Source organism: Amia ocellicauda, chromosome 18, assembly GCF_036373705.1.
Source record: "Amia ocellicauda isolate fAmiCal2 chromosome 18, fAmiCal2.hap1, whole genome shotgun sequence".
Classification (NCBI taxonomy): Eukaryota; Metazoa; Chordata; class Actinopteri; order Amiiformes; family Amiidae; genus Amia; species Amia ocellicauda.
Genome location: NC_089867.1, coordinates 3,857,861 through 3,880,423, shown reverse-complemented (window position 1 = coordinate 3,880,423; position 22,563 = coordinate 3,857,861). Strand labels below are relative to the sequence as shown.

General features: G+C 37.4%; 1 protein-coding gene across 1 annotated transcript in view; it reads right to left on the bottom strand.

Moving 5' to 3' along the window:
* rims2a (regulating synaptic membrane exocytosis 2a) overlaps positions 1 to 22,563 on the bottom strand; it is a 285,367-nt gene that overhangs the window by 197,087 nt on the left and 65,717 nt on the right. Inside the window, exon 6 of the mRNA XM_066691502.1 lies at positions 8,252 to 8,565. Coding sequence (XP_066547599.1) covers positions 8,252 to 8,565 — 314 coding nt within the window. The remainder of the gene's footprint in view (positions 1 to 8,251; positions 8,566 to 22,563) is intronic.

Here is a 22,563-nt window from a genome sequence, read left to right as displayed (position 1 = left end):
ATGAAATCTAATGGCTCTGACAGAGTATACTCACAAATCACAGGAGCTGATTCTGTGTGGGAGGACAGAGGGATTGTCTAAAAACATCCACCCTGCCTGCAGTAGGGAGTCACAATATGCACAGGGCATTTAACATGGAGAAAGGAAGGAAGGCAATGTGGAGCTAGCTAAATTAAAAATCTGCATCATGTGACACCTTACAGATGCATAAGGACATATTTAAATCATGTTACAGTAGTTATGTAAGAGGGAGATTTTTATATTTTTGTGGAGGCTGGTATATAAGATGTATATAAATGCAGCTGCAGCTGTTACTGTTTGTGTGTGATTATGGTATATATTTCCATCCACAGATGAAGAAAAAATCTTTTTTAAAGTCTATTGTTTGCATTATGTGTATGTACGTGTACACATATATATTGGTCAATGCAGAAACACTGTATGTGGCTACTGCAGAATAAACATCATGACATTGTGGTGTCATTATTACCATCAATATTAGATGGACAAGAAAGGGCACACACTCTCTATCAGCATTCAGAAGCAAAGCACGAGCCCCAAAATATGCATTGGCAGAATTATTATTCGCACATTGTATATGGGCACTGCATGAATACATCACTAAACACCACCTTCTCGTCCACACAATCTCAGAGGTGACGCCTAATGACTGGGAAAGATGCTAAAAATACAAAACAAGGAAAGGTGCAATCAAACAAGAGCGATTTCCACAATCACAATTAGCATTGCTGCAATATTCTTTGGGAATGACAGTTTTACATCATTTACAACTCAAGATGTTGTCTTTATAGTAATTATGAGGTAGATTTCATTCCTTCCTCACTTGGGTTTCTTTGAACCCTAAATGCAGTCCCCTGCAGTCTCTTATTTATGAGTATTCCCTGTGGGCCACTACTATATATAAGTAAGCTGTATCTACTCATTTTGCATGGTGAACGGCCCATCAAGCAAAAGCAGGATTCGGAATCCATCCTGAGAAATTCCCACTGGACACTTTCAACAACAGCCCTGCCCATTTTCTTTATGTTTACCCAAAAAAAGCAGCATCACTTTCATTTACCAAATGTGAATGCCCGTTTTGAGAAAAAATGCTGATCATTTCATTGGGATGTTTCTGTCAAATGTTAAAAGCAACATTGACCAAGTCTCTCAATATTCATAATCAATGGACACATTTTACAACCGTAAAATCTATCAATTCCAAACCCTTTATCCAAGGGAGGGGGGGCAAGACAATGCTGCTACTTTCATATTTTTCTTTATGATGGCAATTGATGCAAAATTTGCTATCAAAACAAGTTCTTTCAAAATTTGTCATGAACTGTGCAATCCCACACCTACAAGATGCCTCAACACTATAGAAATCCTGCAAAGCTAATTACAACTGCAAGACAACCTTGGGATTATATGTTGCTGTTGTGCATAAAATGGGTTCTGGTTGTGTGTTTCTCTAATGAGACAGCACTAATGGATTTTGTAGAATGGAAAGAGCAAAAGATTGAATGAATAAAAGTCAAAACCTTGGGAAACATAAGCAAGTAATTAAATTCTAATCCCACTGTAATTATTATTGTTTCTTCCACCTCTCTAGAACAATGCATCCCCCATATCTATGTGCTTCTTCATTCAAATGACACCTTTGAGACCAAGATAAATTAGAGTCTTTCCCAAGTTATTTTTTGTTATAAATAGGCTGTCAGCAGATTTTTCTGTGTAATAGATTCAAAGTTAAATTAAACATTCTTTAAGATTAATGAAAGGGGGTTTTGCATGCTTATGCTGTAGGAGTTTTACTTATGGGGGCTATATCACCAAATATTTCAATTGCTGTGGAAATGTACTTCAGCATTTTCTACAGACTGCCTTTTGGTATATCAACGTTCACCTTTTTTAAATATATACTAGCAATTTTCTGTGAAGGAAAAAACATCTGAACTGAAAACAGATAGGGAACAACTGTGTCCCTTAAATTTTTCTTTCTCTGCATCCCTTTACATATTTAACAAAACATAACTGAATTAGCTAAAAGATCACACATAATGGACCATTGCAGGACTGAAGATCTGTCTCTTAATGGAATGTGATTGTTGGCCAGCATTCCGTAATAAAATAGCGGTACATTCTGGATATGAATTACTATGTATTTGCCCCAATCAATCCCATATAGTATAAAAAGGTGTGGTAAACACAAAGATTATCAACTTATGTAAGAATGTATGGATGCATCTGTGTATTCACATATCTATGTATGTAGGTGAATATATATTAGACATTTTACATTTAAATTCACAATCACATTGCTTTCTGATTTTGCCTCTCCACAGATAATGTTGGTGGACAGCTCCACTGGCTAATAATGGGCACCTACAGAGGGGAAGAGGGATAATAAGAGTACGAAATCTAAATTAGCATGACAACTGTTTAAACATTTAAGACTTCTGGTTGTTTTTTTTTTTCATTATTTCTTAAGATACAACACCAAGAACCGAGAACTGCCCATAGGAAGAAAAATGTCAGGAGAATTAATATAAGATGGAGGAGTGGGGGCTCTTAGTTTCATCTGTTTAAAACATTAAAATATACCCTCTGGTTTCGTAAACAAAAGCACCTCCATCGAGTTGTATTCACAGCACAGAAAGTAAAATGGAACACCAAACATATAATGCAATCTTGTACTTTATATTATGTTTTGTGGCTGTGGCAAACATCTATGAATGAGGGATTGTAAGCCTTCCAGGATTTATAAGAGCAAATGTCTGCCTCCTTACTTCAGAGGAAATGCTGAATTGTGTTCTCATGTGAATATAGCTTATTTTTCATAGCAGTCGGGAAATGAGAAAAACTAAAATATCGAGAACCACAGAAATTGTCACATTATGTTTAAACGTATTAGTTGTTCTGTGCAGGCCCAAACAATTAAGGAGTGAAAAAATGATGTAATATTTATATTGTGGTGACAAACACAATATTCTGGTCTGTGCAAAAGAATATTATTATGATATGGTAGAACATATGGATTTTAGACTTTAAAATAATCAGTTTCATCCAGAAAAGGCAGCATTTGATGACAGTCAAACTTCATTAAAATGGCACCCTGTGCTCATAAATATACCTTAAATCATCTGGAGAATGCAAGAATGTCTAACAAATAACATTAATAAAGAGGTCTGAAATAGTACATTAACAGACCACAATAGAGGGTCACATTTTTTCCAGATGTATAATCTAATTTAAAGAGGTTTTAATTAACATAATACATTCCAGATCCACTCCTACAATATTTTTGTCATAATCAATAAGACCTGCCACATTTGCAATCGCAAAAATATTAACAAATGGTTTTAGGTTTGCAATCCAGATTAAACCAATCAACTGATAGAGCCTTGATTAGCTTATATTGGGAATAACCTAGTATCAAATGCTTGGTGCTAGAAAGAATTGTGTTTTTCACGTTATGGATTTTATCAATTCATTGACAGTATTGCCTTTTGCCAAGAGATGCAAGGCTCAAAAGATGACAATTATTGCTTTAATACCGATATCCAGTTTTCTTGTGACTTTAAAATATTTACTGAAACACATCAGAAACAGCAAGAGTGAGTGGATTATGTATTGTCTATTTATAACATCAGAAAGAAATCCTTTCAAAAGGATACATTCAATGTTGGTAGCACAATTTGCAAAGCAACTTGAAATATTACTGCTTTATGCTGTGTTTAATAACACTGTGTTTCATACATGCTGCCATTTTATTTATTTCAGTAAGGAATTCATTTAAATTAATAAATAAGAATTTAATTTATAATATACCAGGACTTACTTGGGCTGCTCTGCTGAATCTGAATGCATCCTACTTAAATTTTACAAATATCTGTTGTATTCACATAGGCTAGTCATCAAAGATTACTTCTAATTTATTTTTGCTGGTATTACTGACTGCTTTATGCAAAATGTTTTATTGTTGGTATTTTGTTTTTTACTCAACCATGATACAAAGGTTAGATAGGGAGTCATAGCCAGTCCTGCTGTCCTTTCCAAGAACAGTTCTGAGCTTCCTTGCATTTATACTATGATTTATTGCCTATAAAACACCCTTGTGTCTTGTTTCATTGTGCCACAGAGAAGGAGTTGAAAGTCATTTGAAAACACCCCCATTCTTTTCCTTTTTTCCACTAAAATAAATAAGAGTCTGATACTTAAAGAGTATTGATAAGGTTTCACCTCCATTCACCTCCAACCTAAGTAGTACAATTTTTTTTTTTGAAACATGATAATTTCTTCCAGCACAGTTGCAAGTTATATCTCTCTCTTTTTTATTCATATTTAAAACCTTGATGAAAGCAGACACAGTTGCCGTTTTCCATACAGAAACCATGGTTAAAAATTTAAATCAAATCCATTATCTCATTCTCTGGGGCGAGGGATGAGGGGGTGGTGGCCAGGAATCATTGTGAACTTTGTAAAAAATAAAAATAATAAATCAGACACTCAGCCAGCCTCAAATTTCATTCCTCCCATACAAAATTAACTCTCACAATTAGTATTTGCTCCTGACAGCCAACACAATGTATATTCTGTTTTCAGCTATCCAACGCAAAAGACTAGCTGCCTGCCCTCATTTCGAGCTCCTACACTCCTTGTCATTAGCCATAGCCCGTAAAGGGTCTTAATGATTTGCAAGTTCCAGGACAGCTGCAGCTTGACGATGCTGTGAATGCAGTTTAAACTGTGCCGATTGCAGAATGCCATTTCAAAGAATTGGAAACAGCAGTCTGCACAGGCGAGCTCACAGTGGCTCACACTTCCATTGCGGGGTTTCGCTGCAAAACCAATTGCGATCACTCTTAATTTCTCATCTGCATTTTTAAAGGGTGTAGCGGATCGTGAGTCACAAGAAGCTAAAGCAAAAAATAAATAAAACACGCATATATTCCCTGTACTGCTGCAACACAGAAATATCTAGATCTATCCCACTGCTGTGCTCTGGTCCCTGGACAATCAAATACACACTTGCAAGGTCATTCACAGGACACTCATGGAAAGGAATGGAAGCCACAAGAGACCAACTTCACAGTCCTTGAATGCTTTACAATGGGAGCAGCGCCTGTGCTCAGAGCCTGCAAGCAGGACTGCTCTGCTGCAGGCTGGGGTAGATGTGGCTTACTATTCCTATTCGTGGAGCAGCTACGTTTTGCCCTGAGGATAAAAAAGGGGGAACTGTGTGCATCAGACATCTGTTTATAGCCATGCTAAAGGAAGGATTGTATAAAAAAAAATGAAAAACGACCTATCCCCTTCAATTTTTTTTTAAATTAACCAGATACGCATCCTGATGCATTAATGGCATGCTTTTCAAATTCAAATGCAGATTTTTTTTTTTTATTCTATTATCCCTGCTAGTTTCATACCAGCAGTGAGAGAAAACAGACGCCTCCTTGTGGTAGGAAGTGTTTCTGCATCCATCCTCATCTGTGTTGTATCACCATTTTTATAGTAGCTGTCCTTACCAAAGGCTGGGTTCCTTAACCCTGCTCTACTATACAACATTAGAAACTCATGCATAAAACAGTGGCATACGAATAAACAGTGGCCGATTCATCAACAGGGCTTCAACAATTTGTGAATTACAGTCAACTGGGTGCCAAAACTAAATATATTGCAGAAATTGGTTTGAGATTATATGATTTTCATTCCATAAAATATTTTTTAGACACAGACGCTGAATAAAAATAAACCAAGACCTTCACATAATACCTCGACTACAATTTCTAAAGCAAATCGAAACATTTCAGTTTTGGAAAACTGCTAAAGAGATATTATGACTACAGAAGATGACTTCCAGTCAGCTAATCATTGAATATTTCAAATTTGGGCACCTTTCTCTTTTTTTTTAAAGCACAAGTATAAACATCCTCATGGCAGCCAGAAGAGAAAGCATTCCTTTTTAAATATTAAAAATTAAACACTATGTAGGTTTGCTCTTTTTCTTCTTAGTCACCCTCGATGGGTTGAACAGATGAGAACAGATTTCATGTGGTTTTATTTTTTCAGTTTTTCTGATGTGTTTGCTTTAACCTGTAGTCTATACCTGTACAAAGGTCTAAACCACCCACAAGGTCCGCTTCCATTAGAGCATATTGCCTCAGGCAACTCTTTACAGCACCGAAGCTGTGGTTCAGCACCAGAAACATCACTGACAATAAAAAAGAAAAGCTGATCTGGTCCTCTCAGGTTCCTCTCAGAAACCTGGCAAGGTATCTAAAGTATTCATAGTCTAGTCTACATCAGTTTCAATCTACATCCATACATCTATGATGAGAACATCTTTACTTATTTTAGTTTACAATGATTACCAAAGAATGGGCCTGGATCCAGTCACCCCTCAAGGGCATTAATTATGTTAGCTAGCCAAAACACTGACATTGTATGATTGTATTATTTTTAAACAAACAGCTAATAGTGATTGGCCAGTGAGTAGGTAATTGGTGATTGGCTGGTGAGAATTAAGTCATGGAAGCTTAAAAAGCCAAGTTCTAAAATTCAGACTAGGACTCCATCTGAGGCAGTATGAACTAAGTATGAAGTATGAACGTCTTAACTATCGACTGCTCATAAACATACACACGATTGAGAGTAAAGTAATAAAAGAGATTGGTTAACTCCTGCAGATCTGAATACTGCATATGGCATGTATTCAAATAAAGATGGTGTGTGTCACTCCAGCGTCGAAAGGTTGATAAAACAAAAGTAAACATCTCACATAGCCTTCAGCAGCCTTTCTATAGCATCCATCCTGTGACACATTCGAGAGATGTGCAGCTTTGTCCTTGTTATACAGAAAAGGCAGCTCCCTCAGAGCAATTCATTCCCTACACTCCCTGCTCTCACACAACGACAACAACCACAAGAGCGTCTGCATAATCAAACCCCCTTCTGTGCAGTGCTGCTGCAGCTTCGTCTCCAGAGCTGTTGGTCCCTGGTCATTCCTCCAGTTTATCATCTCGCCAAGCTACACCCGCACTTCCGCTCTCTGTCATTAATCAATTGTTTATTGTTGTTTGTCCACTAGTTGGGTAAGACAGTAATATAAATAAAACACAGCCAATGTAAAAAAACAAAAAGAAATTGGAACAGCGGTAGTAATAACTGCATGGGTTCAGCAATTCACTCCCTCTCACTGCACTTACCTTCAACATTTACTGAAACACCAACACAAATTAGTTGTCAAATCGATCCACAGCCAGGAATAACTAAGTATGGAAGTAAGTAAAACTTTACAAAACTACTGTCAGAGTGTAATTATTATTTCCTCCAACTGGCTTAATGAATATCAGAGGATTAAATGTGTGTGTGTGTGTGTGTGTGTGTGTGTATTTTTAAAACCCACTAAAACCAGTAATCTCTAAGTGTTTCACAACGGATGTGTCATAATTGTTCCCGGTTTTAATTTCTCCTCTGTTGAAAACAAAGCTTCATATTTCATAAGAAATGCTGACAAATGTATCCCTGTCCCCCCAAAACCACCTTGTGAATCAGTTTACACAGACCTGACGCAGCACTACTTAAATAAGGACTCTTTTCTGATTAAAAAAAATGTTTGCAAAATGTTTGGATATAGGCTATAGTGTACTGAATTCAAGTCAAAGGAAATTATATTAAAATTATATAATGCATTAGTAAGACCTAATTTAGAATATCGAATACAAAAAGAACATTGCTGCACTGGAATGAGTCCAAATAAGAGCAGCCAGGTTAATCACAGGCCATAAGGGAATGGCAAACACAGTCGGATTTAAGAAACAGAGACTCTTTTGCTTTTAACAGAGGAGACTGTGAGGAGACTTGATACAGAAGTCACAAACATTCAAAGGTATTGACAAAGTTAACCCATGGGAACATTTCTGGAAATACAATTGGAAATTAAGAGGAGGAGCTTTAAGGAATTAAAAACAACCTCTTTCTGCAAAAGGTACCCAGCTGTACTCTTCAGAAAGATTATTTCTCTAAAAGAAACAGCTTTACAAGTTTCCCAGCTTTATTTGCTACTCCCAAACAAGCAAGATGGGCCAAATACTTTGCTCTCATGTCTATGCTTTCTTACTCACCACCAAACCACCCATCCAAAGGGAAACCACACCCACATCTGTCAGCCCCACTATTAAGACTAAAAACACGACAAGCAAAAAAACGTTGTTGTCCCCCCTGACACAGAAGAAACAAAACGACAAACCTGTCGATCAGAGCGTCGCCCAGACCCGAGTGCTTCAACCCTGAACCGTTTTTGATTGACTCCTGCCGCGTGAGCCCTTGAGGTCTGTTTTTGTCTGACGCTGGTGTGGAAATGTCCCCTGAGGGTCCCTGGTAGTGGGACGGATCCTGCAGTTTTGCCTTCTTCTCCTGAGGTGCCTCTTCGTTCCGGTGGCCCCTGGGGAGCTCACTCTGGTCCAGCTGCTGGGGAGTGTTCGAACCGCTGCTGTAAAACCAGGCTCCCGACTTTGTGAGGATTTCTTGTTGTTTTCGGCACAAGTTGCATACCCAAATTACCTGAACATGGGAAGAGAAAAGATGTTAAGGATTACAGAGCTGAGCTTTTCTGTGTCAACTGAAATTTCTTTGAAATACTTTGTGATAGGAAAACTAAATAAAACTAGGACATTTTTAATTAATTTCCATTATTTGTTGATTTTTAACATTTCTTTTTCAAGATTTTTGTGCCCATAAATGATTTTAATCAATTACATGAGTACATTTTATAAATATTATTTTCCTTACTGCTAAATTATTATTTTGCTTTAACATAAAATACATTTAGGCAATAATTACTTCAAAGTCAGAAAACCTTCAAGAAAAAACATGAAATGTCCCTATGACCTGAACTTTTGATGTTGCAATCTGCCTAATAAGTAGTTCAATTTCATTTTTTAATTTAATATCCCATTTTTCTATTTGTTTAGTTATTTATTAGCTCTCATAATAATACCATTCTTCAACTGATGATTATCAGCCAGTTTGTGAAGATGTTTTTAGAGACATGAATATTCTAGAAGCTGCTAGAATTCTCTAGCATTTGCACATGAGGACCATTAAACAAAACATTTTTCATGCTTGTGGGGGTGAAACATTTTCCACTTTAAACATTTCAGTTTTGTCCATTAGGAGGACAGTCCAAGAATTCACTAGAAATGAGAAAAGGTTATAGGAATGCTGAATGCCAGACTATTGGTCTAGGAAGCGGGAGGATTACACTGCCACCACATGACTTAAAAAAGCATTGTCAACAGACCGGCAACACTAGGGACTGCAATAGAAATAATACAATAAAACATTTGGCTTGCTGAGTCATCGTTGTTTGGAGGGCTTAGTACACTGCCAGCACAGGGCGATGAAAAAAATGACAGGAAATAGGATTGCGCAGCCTCTACTGCGTACATTCTGCAATAGGAAATATGCCCATTGCAAATCTATCGAGAGGTGGAAACAATCATAATTAGGGCTATTATGAAATCCGCGTTGCGCAGAACACGGACGGAATCGTGGAAATCAGTCACTCAGACACATTACAACAAAGTCAGTTTAAATAACCTATATATACAGCTCTGGAAAAATTTGAGACCACTGCAAAATTATCAGTTTCTCTGGTTTTACTATGTATAGGTATGTGTTTGGGTAAAATTTACATTTTTTTTTTTAATTCTATAAACTACTGACAACATTTCTCCCAAATTCCAAATAAAAATATTGTCATTTAGAGCATTTATTTGCAGAAAATAACAACTGGTCAAAATGACAAAAAAGATGCAGTTGTCAGACCTCGAATACTGCAAAGAAAATAAGTTCATATTTATTTTTAAACAACACAATACTAATGTTTAAACTTAGGAAGAGTTCAGAAATCAATATTTGGTGGAATAACCCTGATTTTCAATCACAGCTTTCATGCGTCTTGGCGTGCTCTCCACCAGTCTTTCACATTGATGTTGGGTGACTTTATGCCATTCCAGGCGAACAAATTAAAGCAGCTCGGCTTTGTTTGATGGCTTGTGACCATCCATCTTCCTCTTGATCACATTCCAGAGGTTTTCAATGGGGTTCAGGTCTGGAGATTGGGCTGGCCATGACAGGGTCTTGATCTGGTGGTCCTCCATCCACACCTTGATTGACCTGGCTGTGTGGCATGGAGCATTGTCCTGCTGGAAAAAACAATCCTCAGAGTTGGGGAACATTGTCAGAGCAGAAGGAAGCATGATTTCTTCCAGGATAACCTTGTACGTGGCTTGATTCATGCGTCCTTCACAAAGACATATCTGCCCGATTCCAGCCTTGCTGAAACACCCCCAGATCATTAACAATCCTCCACCAAATTTCACAGTGGGTGCGAGACACTGTGGCTTGTAGGCCTCTCCAGGTCTCCATCTAACCATTAGACGACCTGGTGTTGGGCAAAGCTGAAAACTGGACTCAGAGAAGATGACCTTACTCCAATCCTCTATGGTCCAATCCTTATGGTCTTTTGCAAACCTCAGCCTGGCTCTTCTTTGCTTCTCATTGATGAAGGGCTTTTTTCTAGCTTTGCATGACTTCAGTCCTGCCCCTAGGAGCCTGTTTCAAACCGTCCTCGCCATGCACTTCACCCCAGCTGCCATTTGCCATTCTTTCTGTAGGTCTACGGTTGTTGAGTGACATTCAAATGAGTTGGCGGTCATCCCGGTCACTGGAGAGTCGTTTCCAGTGTCTGCTGCTTGACCTTGTTCTTATGAACCGCTGTCTTTGAAATTTTAAGGATGGAAGCAACCCGAAGCTCACTGTATCCCTCTGCCAGTAAAGCCAGAATTGAACCGTTCTTTTCCACACTCAAAACTTTCCTTTTCAACTCTTTTGGCATGGTCAATAGTTATTTTTTGATTACAATTACTTTTGAGGTACTACTAGCACTGTTTTTGTCATCCAGCTGGTCCTATTGCAAGAGTATAGTAATGACCACAGCAGTGGTTTTTATACTTTTCCTCATTAAATAAGATTTGGTTCAGGTGATCACCTAATCAGTACCTCATGATACCATTATTATTATTACTACTACTACTACTACTACTACTACTACTACTACTACTACTACAATGTATCCAAGGTGACAAACATAATTCATTAATCATTTAAATAGTTTAAAATTAATCAATAATTTGTTAGAATTACAAACTTTTGCACTGAAGATATGGCTGTATTCAAAACCGCATACTACTTATACCATACACTATAACATGTCAGTAATGTTGAAATGTTGGTATGTAGTACGTGTAGTATGGATAGTACGCGGTTTCGAATACAGCCACTGTCTGTCCCTCTTCTTTCCAGGCTTTTTGTTTTGTTGGAATTTTCTTCTCATTTTGTAGACTGTGGGTTCAGACCTAGTTTTTAATCTGTGTTTCTTGGTAAAGCACATCACACTTCTACATCATGTGAAAAGCTGTTGGGGTGAAATGAGCCCCAATCACAGAATGATCTGATGATCGGAGAAAATCAATTTTTACTTTTTCAAAAATGAAACTTTAATAAATCGCCTTATTTATGGGATCTTTTGTGTTCCAATTGTGATGTCATTGGCGAACTCTTCCTGATTGCGGTTTCTTGGCAGCACAGCAAAAAAATTGTTTCAAATGCAATTGTCTTATATTTATAGCACAAAACAATGCATTTGCCTATATATGAGAAAGGTATTATAATGTAGTTTATGGATAGTTAGAGTCTTTTAAAAAATACGAGGGTTTTAGGCTTTTAACGGAAAAATATGAAATCAGGAAAAATTAAATCTGAAATTTCAAAATAATAAAACGGATTTCATATAGCCCTACATAATCCACACAGGATCCCCACTGCGCATCACAGAAGTGGCCCCATTGTTTCTAGCATCTGAAGGAGTGTATGCTTAGTAATGATACAGGCCAAGAGCTACACCAATAATCCAGGTCAGTTACATAAAATGGAAATCCCAAATAGGATTTTAGCAAAGGTTTAGGTTTTAAAATGTATTAATCAATATTGATGATCATATTGATATGATAATGATATTATCAAATTATAGCACAGCTGGCTAGGAAAAGACTCTAAACATGATAAATATTTTTTAACCTGTAAACGAATGCATAGGTATACAGTGCATTAATGAAATGCACATTACTGAAAATAGATACAAATGCTTTCAAGCATAATCCAGGAGAAGCACTCCATGGTGCTAATGACTTTTGTGCAGTTAACTTGCATTAACACATATTGCAGAGGTTAAGTATTAAACTGCACCAACTGTCACTGACTTCAATGAGTCAAGTTAGGTTTGTGAAACATCCTTAATTGGAAAGAAGAAGAACACTTAAGAAGAAAAGTAAGGGGAACTTAAGTTGTTTCTTGGAGCTGCCGGCTGCCCTATCTCTCACTGAGGCACCAATGTTATTCCCTGTTTTATTGTCAGAAACACACAGACACACAGACTCTGTGTTGTCTTCCAGGACATCCAGCTCAGCCTCTGACTGTGGGCAGTCTTTACCAACACAGCTTCAGTGGATTGGGTGGACGAGAAGCTACCCATGTTCTATATTGCAGTAACCTTCCAATATTTCTGTAATCCAGTATTTGGCAACATGTAAGAGGTCTGCTGTACTGTTTCTGCGTAAGACTCATGATATGTATAGCATGATTAGACCAGCGTTTAACCTGATTCACACTGGGCTGTGCTCAAACACACGCATGCCTGCTCAAATTTCAGAGAAAAACTAACAAACAAACAAACAAACAAACAGACCAGTCAGTGAGTACACTACTGTATTGAAGCTATTAAAGTAGCTAAAGCATATTTATACAGTTTATGTATAGAAGGAAATATATAATGAAAACATTCTCTTTTTTTTTCTTGGTAGTATTGTATAAAGAATATACACCGATCAGCCATAACATTATGACCACCTGCCAAATATTGTGTAGGTCCCCCTTTTGCTGCCAAAACAGCCCTGACCCGTCGAGGCATGGACTCCACTAGACCTCTGAAGGTGTGCTGTGGTATCTGGCACCAAGACGTTAGCAGCAGATCCTTTAAGTCCTGTAAGTTACGAGGTGGGGCCTCCATGGATCGGACTTGTTTGTCCAGCACATCCCACAGATGCTCGATTGGATTGAGATCTGGGGAATTTGGAGGCCAAGTCAACATCTTGAACTCGTGATTCATCGGACCAGGTCACCTTCTTCCATTGCTCCGTGGTCCAGTTCTGATGCTCACATGCACATTGCAGGTGCTTTCGGCAGCGGACAGGGGTCAGCATGGTCACCCTGACTGGTCTGCGGCCACGCAGCCCCATACGCAACAAACTGCGATGCACTGTGTGTTCTGACACCTTTCTGTCAGAACCAGCATTAACTTTTTCAGCAATTTGAGCTACAGTAGCTCGTCTGTTGGATCGGACCACACGGGCCAGCCTTCGCTCCCCACGTGCATCAGTGAGACTTGGCCATCCATGACCCTGTCGCCGGTTCACGGCTTTTCCTTCCTTGAACAACTTTTGATAGGTACTGACCACTGCAGACCGGAAACACCCCACAAGAGCTGCAGTTTTGGAGATGCTCTGACCCAGTCGTCTAGCCATCACAATTTGGCCCTTGTCAAAGTTGTTCAGATCCTTACGCTTGCCCATTTTTCCTGCTTCTAACACATCAACTTCGAGGACAAAATATTCACTTGCTGCCTAATATATCCCACCCACTGACAGGTGCCATGATAATGAGATTATCAGTGTTATTCACTTCACCTGTCAGTGGTCATAATGTTATGGCTGATTGGTATACATACACATAAACAAATACTTAACTAAAATCACTTTTTTTATTATTATTTTTTTGTAAGAATGCACATGTTCTGTAACACCTTCCCTCATTTAAGCACAGTCAAACTGGCAATAGCAATAGTTGGCTTTTCTGAAAAACCCATGCTCCTTTTACAGCAACTAAATGTATACAAAAATTACTGGCTCAGATGCATGAATAAAAATTACAGTGCCCCTCCCTGGCTCTCAGAAGAGTGGAGGCAGATATAAAAAATAAAAAGTGGTTCTGGAGAGCCTGAAACATATATTTAAAATAATCCCCAATGCATATTTCATCAACCCGAATTGTTACTTATCATGATCACGTCAATGCCGGAAATTCAAGTTCAAGCCCTCAAGTCTATCAATCAATTACTCACTGACGCCTATCTCTTTTAAAACATATACATTCTCTTCGCAAACCCACACTTCCAAATGCAAGCTATTAAAAGAAAATGCTGATGAACACAAAACAATTGAAACTTCTCAGCTCCATGACAAGCTTTTGTCCCCTGTGATGAAATACAATGAGAAAGAGGCTGTGCTGTATACGTACCCCCGTTCATTCTGTATACATTGTCAAAGGCTGAAACACCAGTTTCACCAAGGTCATCTACTGGAACCTTCTGCTCTATCTCGCAGTCAGACACACAAGTGCGCAAACACTGATTTCACTAACACCCCCGCACACGCTCATATTTCCAGAGCCGGAGTTCATTATTGCAGTTTTTTCTCCTTTGCTTAATATTTCTCAGTTCCCTCATATCCCCCGTATGTGAAACGATAGTGTGCAATTCATATTAGCCTTGACCTACTTATTTACTCTTTGCAAGCGCAATTTGCATAAGCTCAATCGTAGTACAATTCCCCAATCCACTAGTGGTAATTTGGTTAAATCCAAGCCTTACAGTATATTTGCTGCTTCTTTGATCTAATCAGTAAGTATCTATAGAAATAGAAATCTAAATAATAGAAAGATGGCATGTATTGGTAAAATGATCTTCTCTAAGCAAGGGCAGAAATCCTAAAATGCTATGTCTCTATTACTCACAATTAGTCTGTCTCCAAATTAACAATTAAGCATATGGCATATCCTTTTATTTCATCTTTAATTTCCTTAAATTAAAAGCACTCAGACCCAAACGTCATACAGTAAACTGTAAAATTATGAAAAAGGTTTGCATTCATATAAGAGCTTTACTCCAGTTTGTTTATTTTATTATTATTAGTTGAGATTATTATTTGGCCATTTTATTTTACTTTAATATGAAGTCCCCAACTTTGTCCAACATGATCATAAGGTCTAGCAATTAAACATAAAGAATACAGTGCTTTTCAAGAGAACAAATATTTTGAATTTCAGCTATTTCTTTGTAAAGCACAGATACAGATACTCTTCAAGCTCAATATGATGAAAAACACTTACCAACACATTCTAACGTGGGCGATTTGGTATTAAAAATTGCCTAATTAAACAGATAGGCCTATATATATTTTAATGTGTATATTTAGATTTGTTATAATAGCCTGTTAATGTAAGCCAGTGCCATGAAAAAAATAGATTTTTTAGCTTTTCATCTAAACTTTAGATGAAAATTATAGACATGTTCTCATGCTTGCAAGCACATTCACAAATGTTTTCTATATTCTAAAAAGGAAATAAAACGATATTAGGACTTCCAACTTTCAACATTTATTCCTACTCAGACCACTTGACTCATAATGTTTCTTATGCAAGCAATACAAATCCATTACCTGTGATCCTGACTTCAATTAACCTATTTTACCTTGATAGAGGGGAAAAGACATAATGTACCATTTCTATTCCACTGCTGTAAAACAAGGCATTCTCATGTACCAGAGATAACAACTTAAATAGTGTCCCTTTGAATGTACATCCATAATTAGTTGCCCTTGCTTGTTACTTTGTTTTTCCTGATTCTGCCCAGTTTTCTGTGACAAGCTTAAAAATGCAAACCATATTTGAAAAAAAAATCATTTAGCTGTAGTGATTTCATTCTCCTTAAATTGAATGAGATTAACGTAAACACTAAAACAACAATTTGTGTTCATGTCTTTATGAGGGAACTGCGATTCAATTAGAAAATTACTGCTTTTTAAAACTGTTATTATATATGAAATTATCTTAAACCTTACTGTCCCAAATGTCATTGTATAATACTTGTATGTTCCAAAATATCTAGGCTACATATTACATTACAGTGTCTAAATATATCCCAAATCAAGCCCCTAAGTCAACACCACATGTTCTCCCTTATAGGAGAGAATGAATACAAATGTGTGTGTGTGTGTTTATTTTGTACATATGATGGTACCCGATATCTCAATTGTTTGAAAATGTGACCAGTTTTACTTTGTCCTCCCCCCTACCCCTCATAACCACAACATTGTAAAACCAGCTTTGTCACACTGACAAATTTGTTTACATGGACTTTACAGGGCACCCACGATGCTGCTTTGTACATACGATGGGACACATTATTAGTTAGTACGGGTTTACCCTTTAATTCCTCTCCTATTTATACCTAACAACCGTGCTTTGCAGAGCAAAATTGCAACTGTACAGACAACGCAACACATATTTTGTTGTAATTGCTCGTTAATTTTATTTTTTTACCCCCATCTTTGGCATTGTCAGCTGCTGATCAGATCAGCTCAGTTACAACCTTCACTGCCACAGGGGTGGAAGGGTAGAGAAAGACAATAATCACATGTCCTCCAAAACGTGCGCTGTCAGGATTCATACCAAAAAGTCAATCGCACAAACAGTAGACCTAGGGCATCAGAGGATGCCAGCCATAGAGAGGGGGGGGGGGGAACTAACTGAGAAACTCTTAGCTGGCATCAAAGCCCACCCAACCACAGTAGATATAGGCAATTGTGCACCTCCGCTTTGGGAATTGTTTGTCATGAGCTAATGACATAGACCCAAATGCAAGCAGTGATGACTGGACTATAAGGGGCCCAATCTAGGTGCTTCAAAGCAGTAGCCACCAATGATCAACTCTTAAGGCAAAATACAGGAACACAGTCCTCTGTGGGAAACAGCTCCATTGGTTTTAATATTCCCTGAAACATGAACTCAGGTTGAGCATCACCGATAGCCAGAGGTGCCTTTGCTTTAAAATAATTGTCCCTTATGATTCTTTTCAATATAGTTCTTCACAGCTGAGTGCTCAGAGGACAAGATCTGAAAGACATCCAAGAGCCAGAAGGAAAGCCGTTTCTGATTAGGATTGCAGATTTGATAACCAATGAGACAATTAAACCTAACCAAAGGTAGCAAGAAAATATATGAGCCAGTATTAATCAAAAACGTTTTTTGTTGTTGATTTTTTTAAAGTAGAAATACCATATTTGAGGCAATCTCAGACTGCATCACATTTCCAGTCATCAATTATTTTCATAATGTGATGCATAATAGCCTATATGTTAGCTGTGTCCCATTATGTCAAGGTTTTTATGGATTTCAGCAGCCTTTAATAATGACAAACAACTGCCAGACTACTATTAATACTACTACTACTACTACTACTACTACTACTACTACTACTACTACTAATAATAATAATAATAATAATAATAATAATAATAATAATAATAATAATAATCAACAATTACCCATAACTATGTATTTATTTATCATTTTAACTGCTTAGCTGTATTAAATATCAAAGTAAGTAGTAGGGTAAGTGTAATAATGAGGATTATGGTATTGTAAACTAGCTGTTATAAACCCACCCACACACACACACACACACATTATATATATATATATATATATATATATATATATATATTAACACAAGTTCACAGGCTTTGCAAATAGCTCCCTTTAGATGTACTGTACCCTTCAGCCTTGACATGGTGTCATTCTAGCATCTGCGAATTTATATCAAAGCCACCACACTGAAACGACACGACAAATCTCATTTCCTGTCCAGTAAAGCACATTCTCTGAGCTCCCTCTTGTGGACATCCACACCGATATCACAACAGAGCAGCTTTATCATACAAGGGGATCCTTATGAACAATGGAGTATGCTATCACCTCTAATGCTTTTCTGTATAATCGTTTAGTAGCAATTCACACAGTTTCTTTCGGTACCTCTGAACTCCAGATGTTTGGCCGTGGACTCTGACTCCAGCTGCAGTGTTGTTGCCCCTTCACTTGATGTCAAAGTACTCGATTTTACTTTTTACACACCGTTTTATTTATTTTTGTTATGCCTTTACCAGAATAGTGCAGAATAGTTTCCCACTACTCGTTGACATTTTGGACCTGGAAATTATTTGTATATGTTTATTTTACAGTAATTATCACCTCACATAAACTGCCGGCGTATAGGTGTGAAAATAGAGAAGCTGCTCACAGACGATGCTATGACACTCTATTCTGATTGGCCAATGTTCTTTATTTTGATTGGCCATTACTAGATATGGGATCATCTAATAATCCAGAACAAAGTATCGCGAGAGTGCATCATGCATTGTGTGAGACTGTGTGCAGGCACTGTTTGTATGTACATTGTTACGTTAATTAGCGGTCTTTATGACTTATTCTCATCATAGTATTTCAGTAAAAAACAAACCATATTTGAAATACATGTATTAATATTTTACAATATTTAGAATTGAGAAAAAGTACAATAGTACTCCACCCCTGGCTAACACAATTACCACTCCCCCATACACCTGTCAGCACTAAGAGAAGGAAAAGGCCCCCATATTGGAATTTTCCATCCTTCAGTTCTAACACCTGGACCTAGAGATCCAAAACAGCCCCAAAGCAAAGCACATCCACCACCAGGCTTTCCAGAGTGGATGACATTTCACATTAACTGGTCATGGTCCCAGTCGAATTAGGAGTCATTCAATCTCTTCTATGTTTCGTTGCCAGTTCAAGGGAGACTTCTTCCCTCAAAGTCTGCCATGGACACCTGATCCATGCAAGCTGGAGCTGAATGTTTGTTTCCACATCAAGCCAGACTTTCTAGTTAAGGATTCCCATCTGTTGCCCATGGGATTTTGAGGTAGCTTTCTCTGACCACATGTTTGGGCAAATCTTTCTTGCATCCTCTTCCTCTATGATTTGAAACCACCCCATGTGAATTATACTCCTTTATGATGAAGGCTGCAGGGAAAACTGCAGTGTTCAACTGCTTATGATTATGATTTTTTTTTTTTTTTGTCATTAACAGACTTGTGAAAACCTAGCTTCTTCATACAATCCTCTGACATGCAATAAGATGGTGCAGGGTACTCACTGAATTGCACACCATCATTTTACACTCTATAACAATCAAAGATTTCCAAAAGTTTATATTATCGTCCAAAGTTTGCATTAAACTACCAGATGAGAAAAAGGAATGAAATGTTAGAACATTGTGTTTAAAACTATACTATATATTGATAGTCGTACCATTAAAATATATATATAGATAGATAGATAGATAGATAGATAGATAGATAGATAGATAGATAATCCATTAACATCCCTGTGTAGAAAAGTGTTATCTGTTTTTAGTTAATATAAGGAACCTCTTCACTGCTTTTTACATAGACAATGCAATATGTTTCAGTCTCGATGACATCAATCAGCCAATTCTGATCCCTTAAAAACAAACATCTTGGTCAAAGTTACTTTATCTGAAAGGTCAGTTTCTAGGTCAGCATTCTAAACTGCATGAATCTAATCTTGAAAACATGAAGTTAGGCATGGCTCACTGCCAATTGCTATTTGATTTGAAGTAACAGCTTTCAACTACTTGATATCTCATACATAACCGGTATGCTGTATTTACCTAAACATGCATTATTAAATATTCATAATATTATATTCACAAACATTTTATGAATATTTAAGTTAAATGTTTAGTTTTTCTGTAAAGTTTAAATCAAACTTGATCTCCTGATTTAAACAAACTTTAAACATATTTAAAAATAAATGCCAAAAAACAAGTCTATGTTATTCACATAAAACATATGTTTGTAACTTGTTCACACTGTGTTTTGTGTAGTATGATCTCTGCACATATACACAGTCAGTCAGATAGCTTTTGTTCTATAAGTCTCCTGTTTTTAACACTTAATTGTTAGGCTTCCTAAAACCCTTGTTTCTTTAAACCATAGATATATGTATAATAACATTAGGAAAGAAGAAAATGAATTCACAGCAGGACAACAGTTGACCCTACACCTAAAATGTATTGAATGGCAACAAGATATGTCTGTAAAAGAAAACCTTTTGCCATCCCTTTTTGAATATTACAACTGTAAAGACCAGCCAGTTGCAATGCCCTGTATTTTAGATTAATCAAGTAGCAATACCTACATGGCTGGGTATTACCTCACCCTATCATCTGTTTTGTCAGTTTTGATTCAACATTACTATGATTTCACACTTTTCTCCTCAGTGCCCGGTACACCTGTAAAGATCAGGTTCTTGGGTGAATAAGCTACATTTCTTGCACCAAGTGTAAATCCCAGCGATTTTAAAAATGATATATAGTTTTCTATGTATTTCAAATAGTCAATAAAATGTAGTCCTATTAAAATAATGTAATGGATACATCAATAAAGCAAAATGTGGTTGATGTTTGTTAATCTTTGTTGCAACCTTAAACAAACCTGAAACACCTGTTGTACTGCACTGGGAAGAATTGCATTTACAAATAGTTTCCAAAATCAGTACAAGAGTGCTTTAAGTTAATCTGGAACAATGGAAGGTACATTTAGATGTTTACCACAGTCTTCTAGATTGACAAATAGATTAAAATAGCCCTGAATGCTATATGTTTCTTGTTACTAATATGGAAGTGATAAAAATTATACAGAGGCTCTAACTGAACTGAGTGGATGATAAGATATGAAACAGCAATGAGACCTCATGTGTCCTTGGTCCACACCTTAGCCCAGCTTCTCATCCTATCCTGACAATTCAAAGTCCTGTCAAAAGCATTCAGACCACATTGTTTGCAATTTTTGGCATCTTACCCATATTGCTGGTCAAAGTCATTGCGTCACTGTCGAAGCAGAAGGTGTGTAATCCTCTTTGTACTGAAAATTACCAGTGCGTGTCTCTCAAGTGGCAGAAAACTCAGGTATCACCACCACCACAGGCAACCTTAACATCCCAGCCGCGAAAGATCCAGCCCAGACTGAAAGCATCTGCAACGAGCGGCTGTTTTTACATTCAGCAAATGACCCACTTGTGTCTGCCTCAACCTAAAAATCTGAATATTGTTGTTTATTGTTTGTTGGTCCCACACTGAGGTATTTATACTAACATTTCCCGTCTTTCACTCTTCAGGGATGAGTCAATGCCAAAAAGAAAAGCATGAAAGAAAAAGAAAAAAATCCACCCCACAAAAAAACATGAAAACACATGATTCCTAAAGCCACTAACAAAAGGCGTCTGGGGTTATCTGCCGAATGTAAAAATAACACATTAGAAGCTTGCCAGCAAGGGAAAACATGATATAGAGAAAAAGATAGAGCGTAATCATGTTTTGTACTTCACTCTATTACTAGTTATGTCTTCATTATTTATAGATGTGGGCACTGGTTCCCAGCAACTGAAGCTGAATCTATCTCATTAAGAATGCATAGCATCCCCTGCTGTGCCACACAGCCCAACTGTGCTCAAAGAACTCAAAGTGTGCCGTTACACGCCTGTGCTATTTCTGAGCACGCATTGCGTGGCATTTAAGAGGACATAATGCCGTTTCTACGTCAGAGATGCCAGAAATTGACACTTTGAGTACTGACTCCATTGTATTGACTTCATTACACATATCTGCTCAGTATAATCTCCACTGAATAAATGCCTTGTTTTCAACTCAAAACACAATATGCTACAGTTGTTTAAATGTGTGATTCGAATGTAGGTTACCATTTTGATTCAGTAGGCATGAGTCTATTATACAATACTACAAATGTATGAAGTTATACACTGCTTTTGTTCAGAATGGAAGTTCTCAACTTATATGGTCTTCTTTGACAAATGGCCTCTGATATTGCACAGAATAAAGTAATGCATCATTTTGATATAGGAAAAGTACTGCTTTCATGTGCTGTATGGCTTTTATAAAAGGAGTTCAGAAGAGAAAATAGGAGGAGCTGCCTTAAATAGCTGGGTTAGCTGTCAAGAGTCTCAGGTTCACTTTTGAAGATAAGAATCTGAAACATTTATAATTATCATGGAATTCTTCAGAGACAGAATATATCAGAGACTCTCAGATGATGTATGTTGCAAGTTTACTAACCATTTGTTGTTGTTGCTGTTGTCTTCATTTGTCTGTTCATGAAATGTTGGAAGAGTAAAGGTTGCTTAGGACACATAACTCCATAAGACACTTCGCAAGAACTCCACGTGTGAATCCTTACGCAGCCCATGCCATTACATTCTCAGCCTCCTTCAAGTTCGATTGGGAGATATCAGAAGAAACTGTTTTGTTGCTGAGGATAGAACTTCAACTCTCCTTCAAAGTACTACACTAAAGCCTATCAAAAAAATATCTGAAAAATCTACACATCTGATGCTTAGCACACAGTCTTCCCTTAAAGCCTAGATTTAGATTAATTTAAAAGAAGTGGATTGGTCACATGGTTTGGCGGCAAAGTTGCGTCACTCATCAATCTTCCAGTGACGACTTCTCCACCACCGTAAGACTTTCAT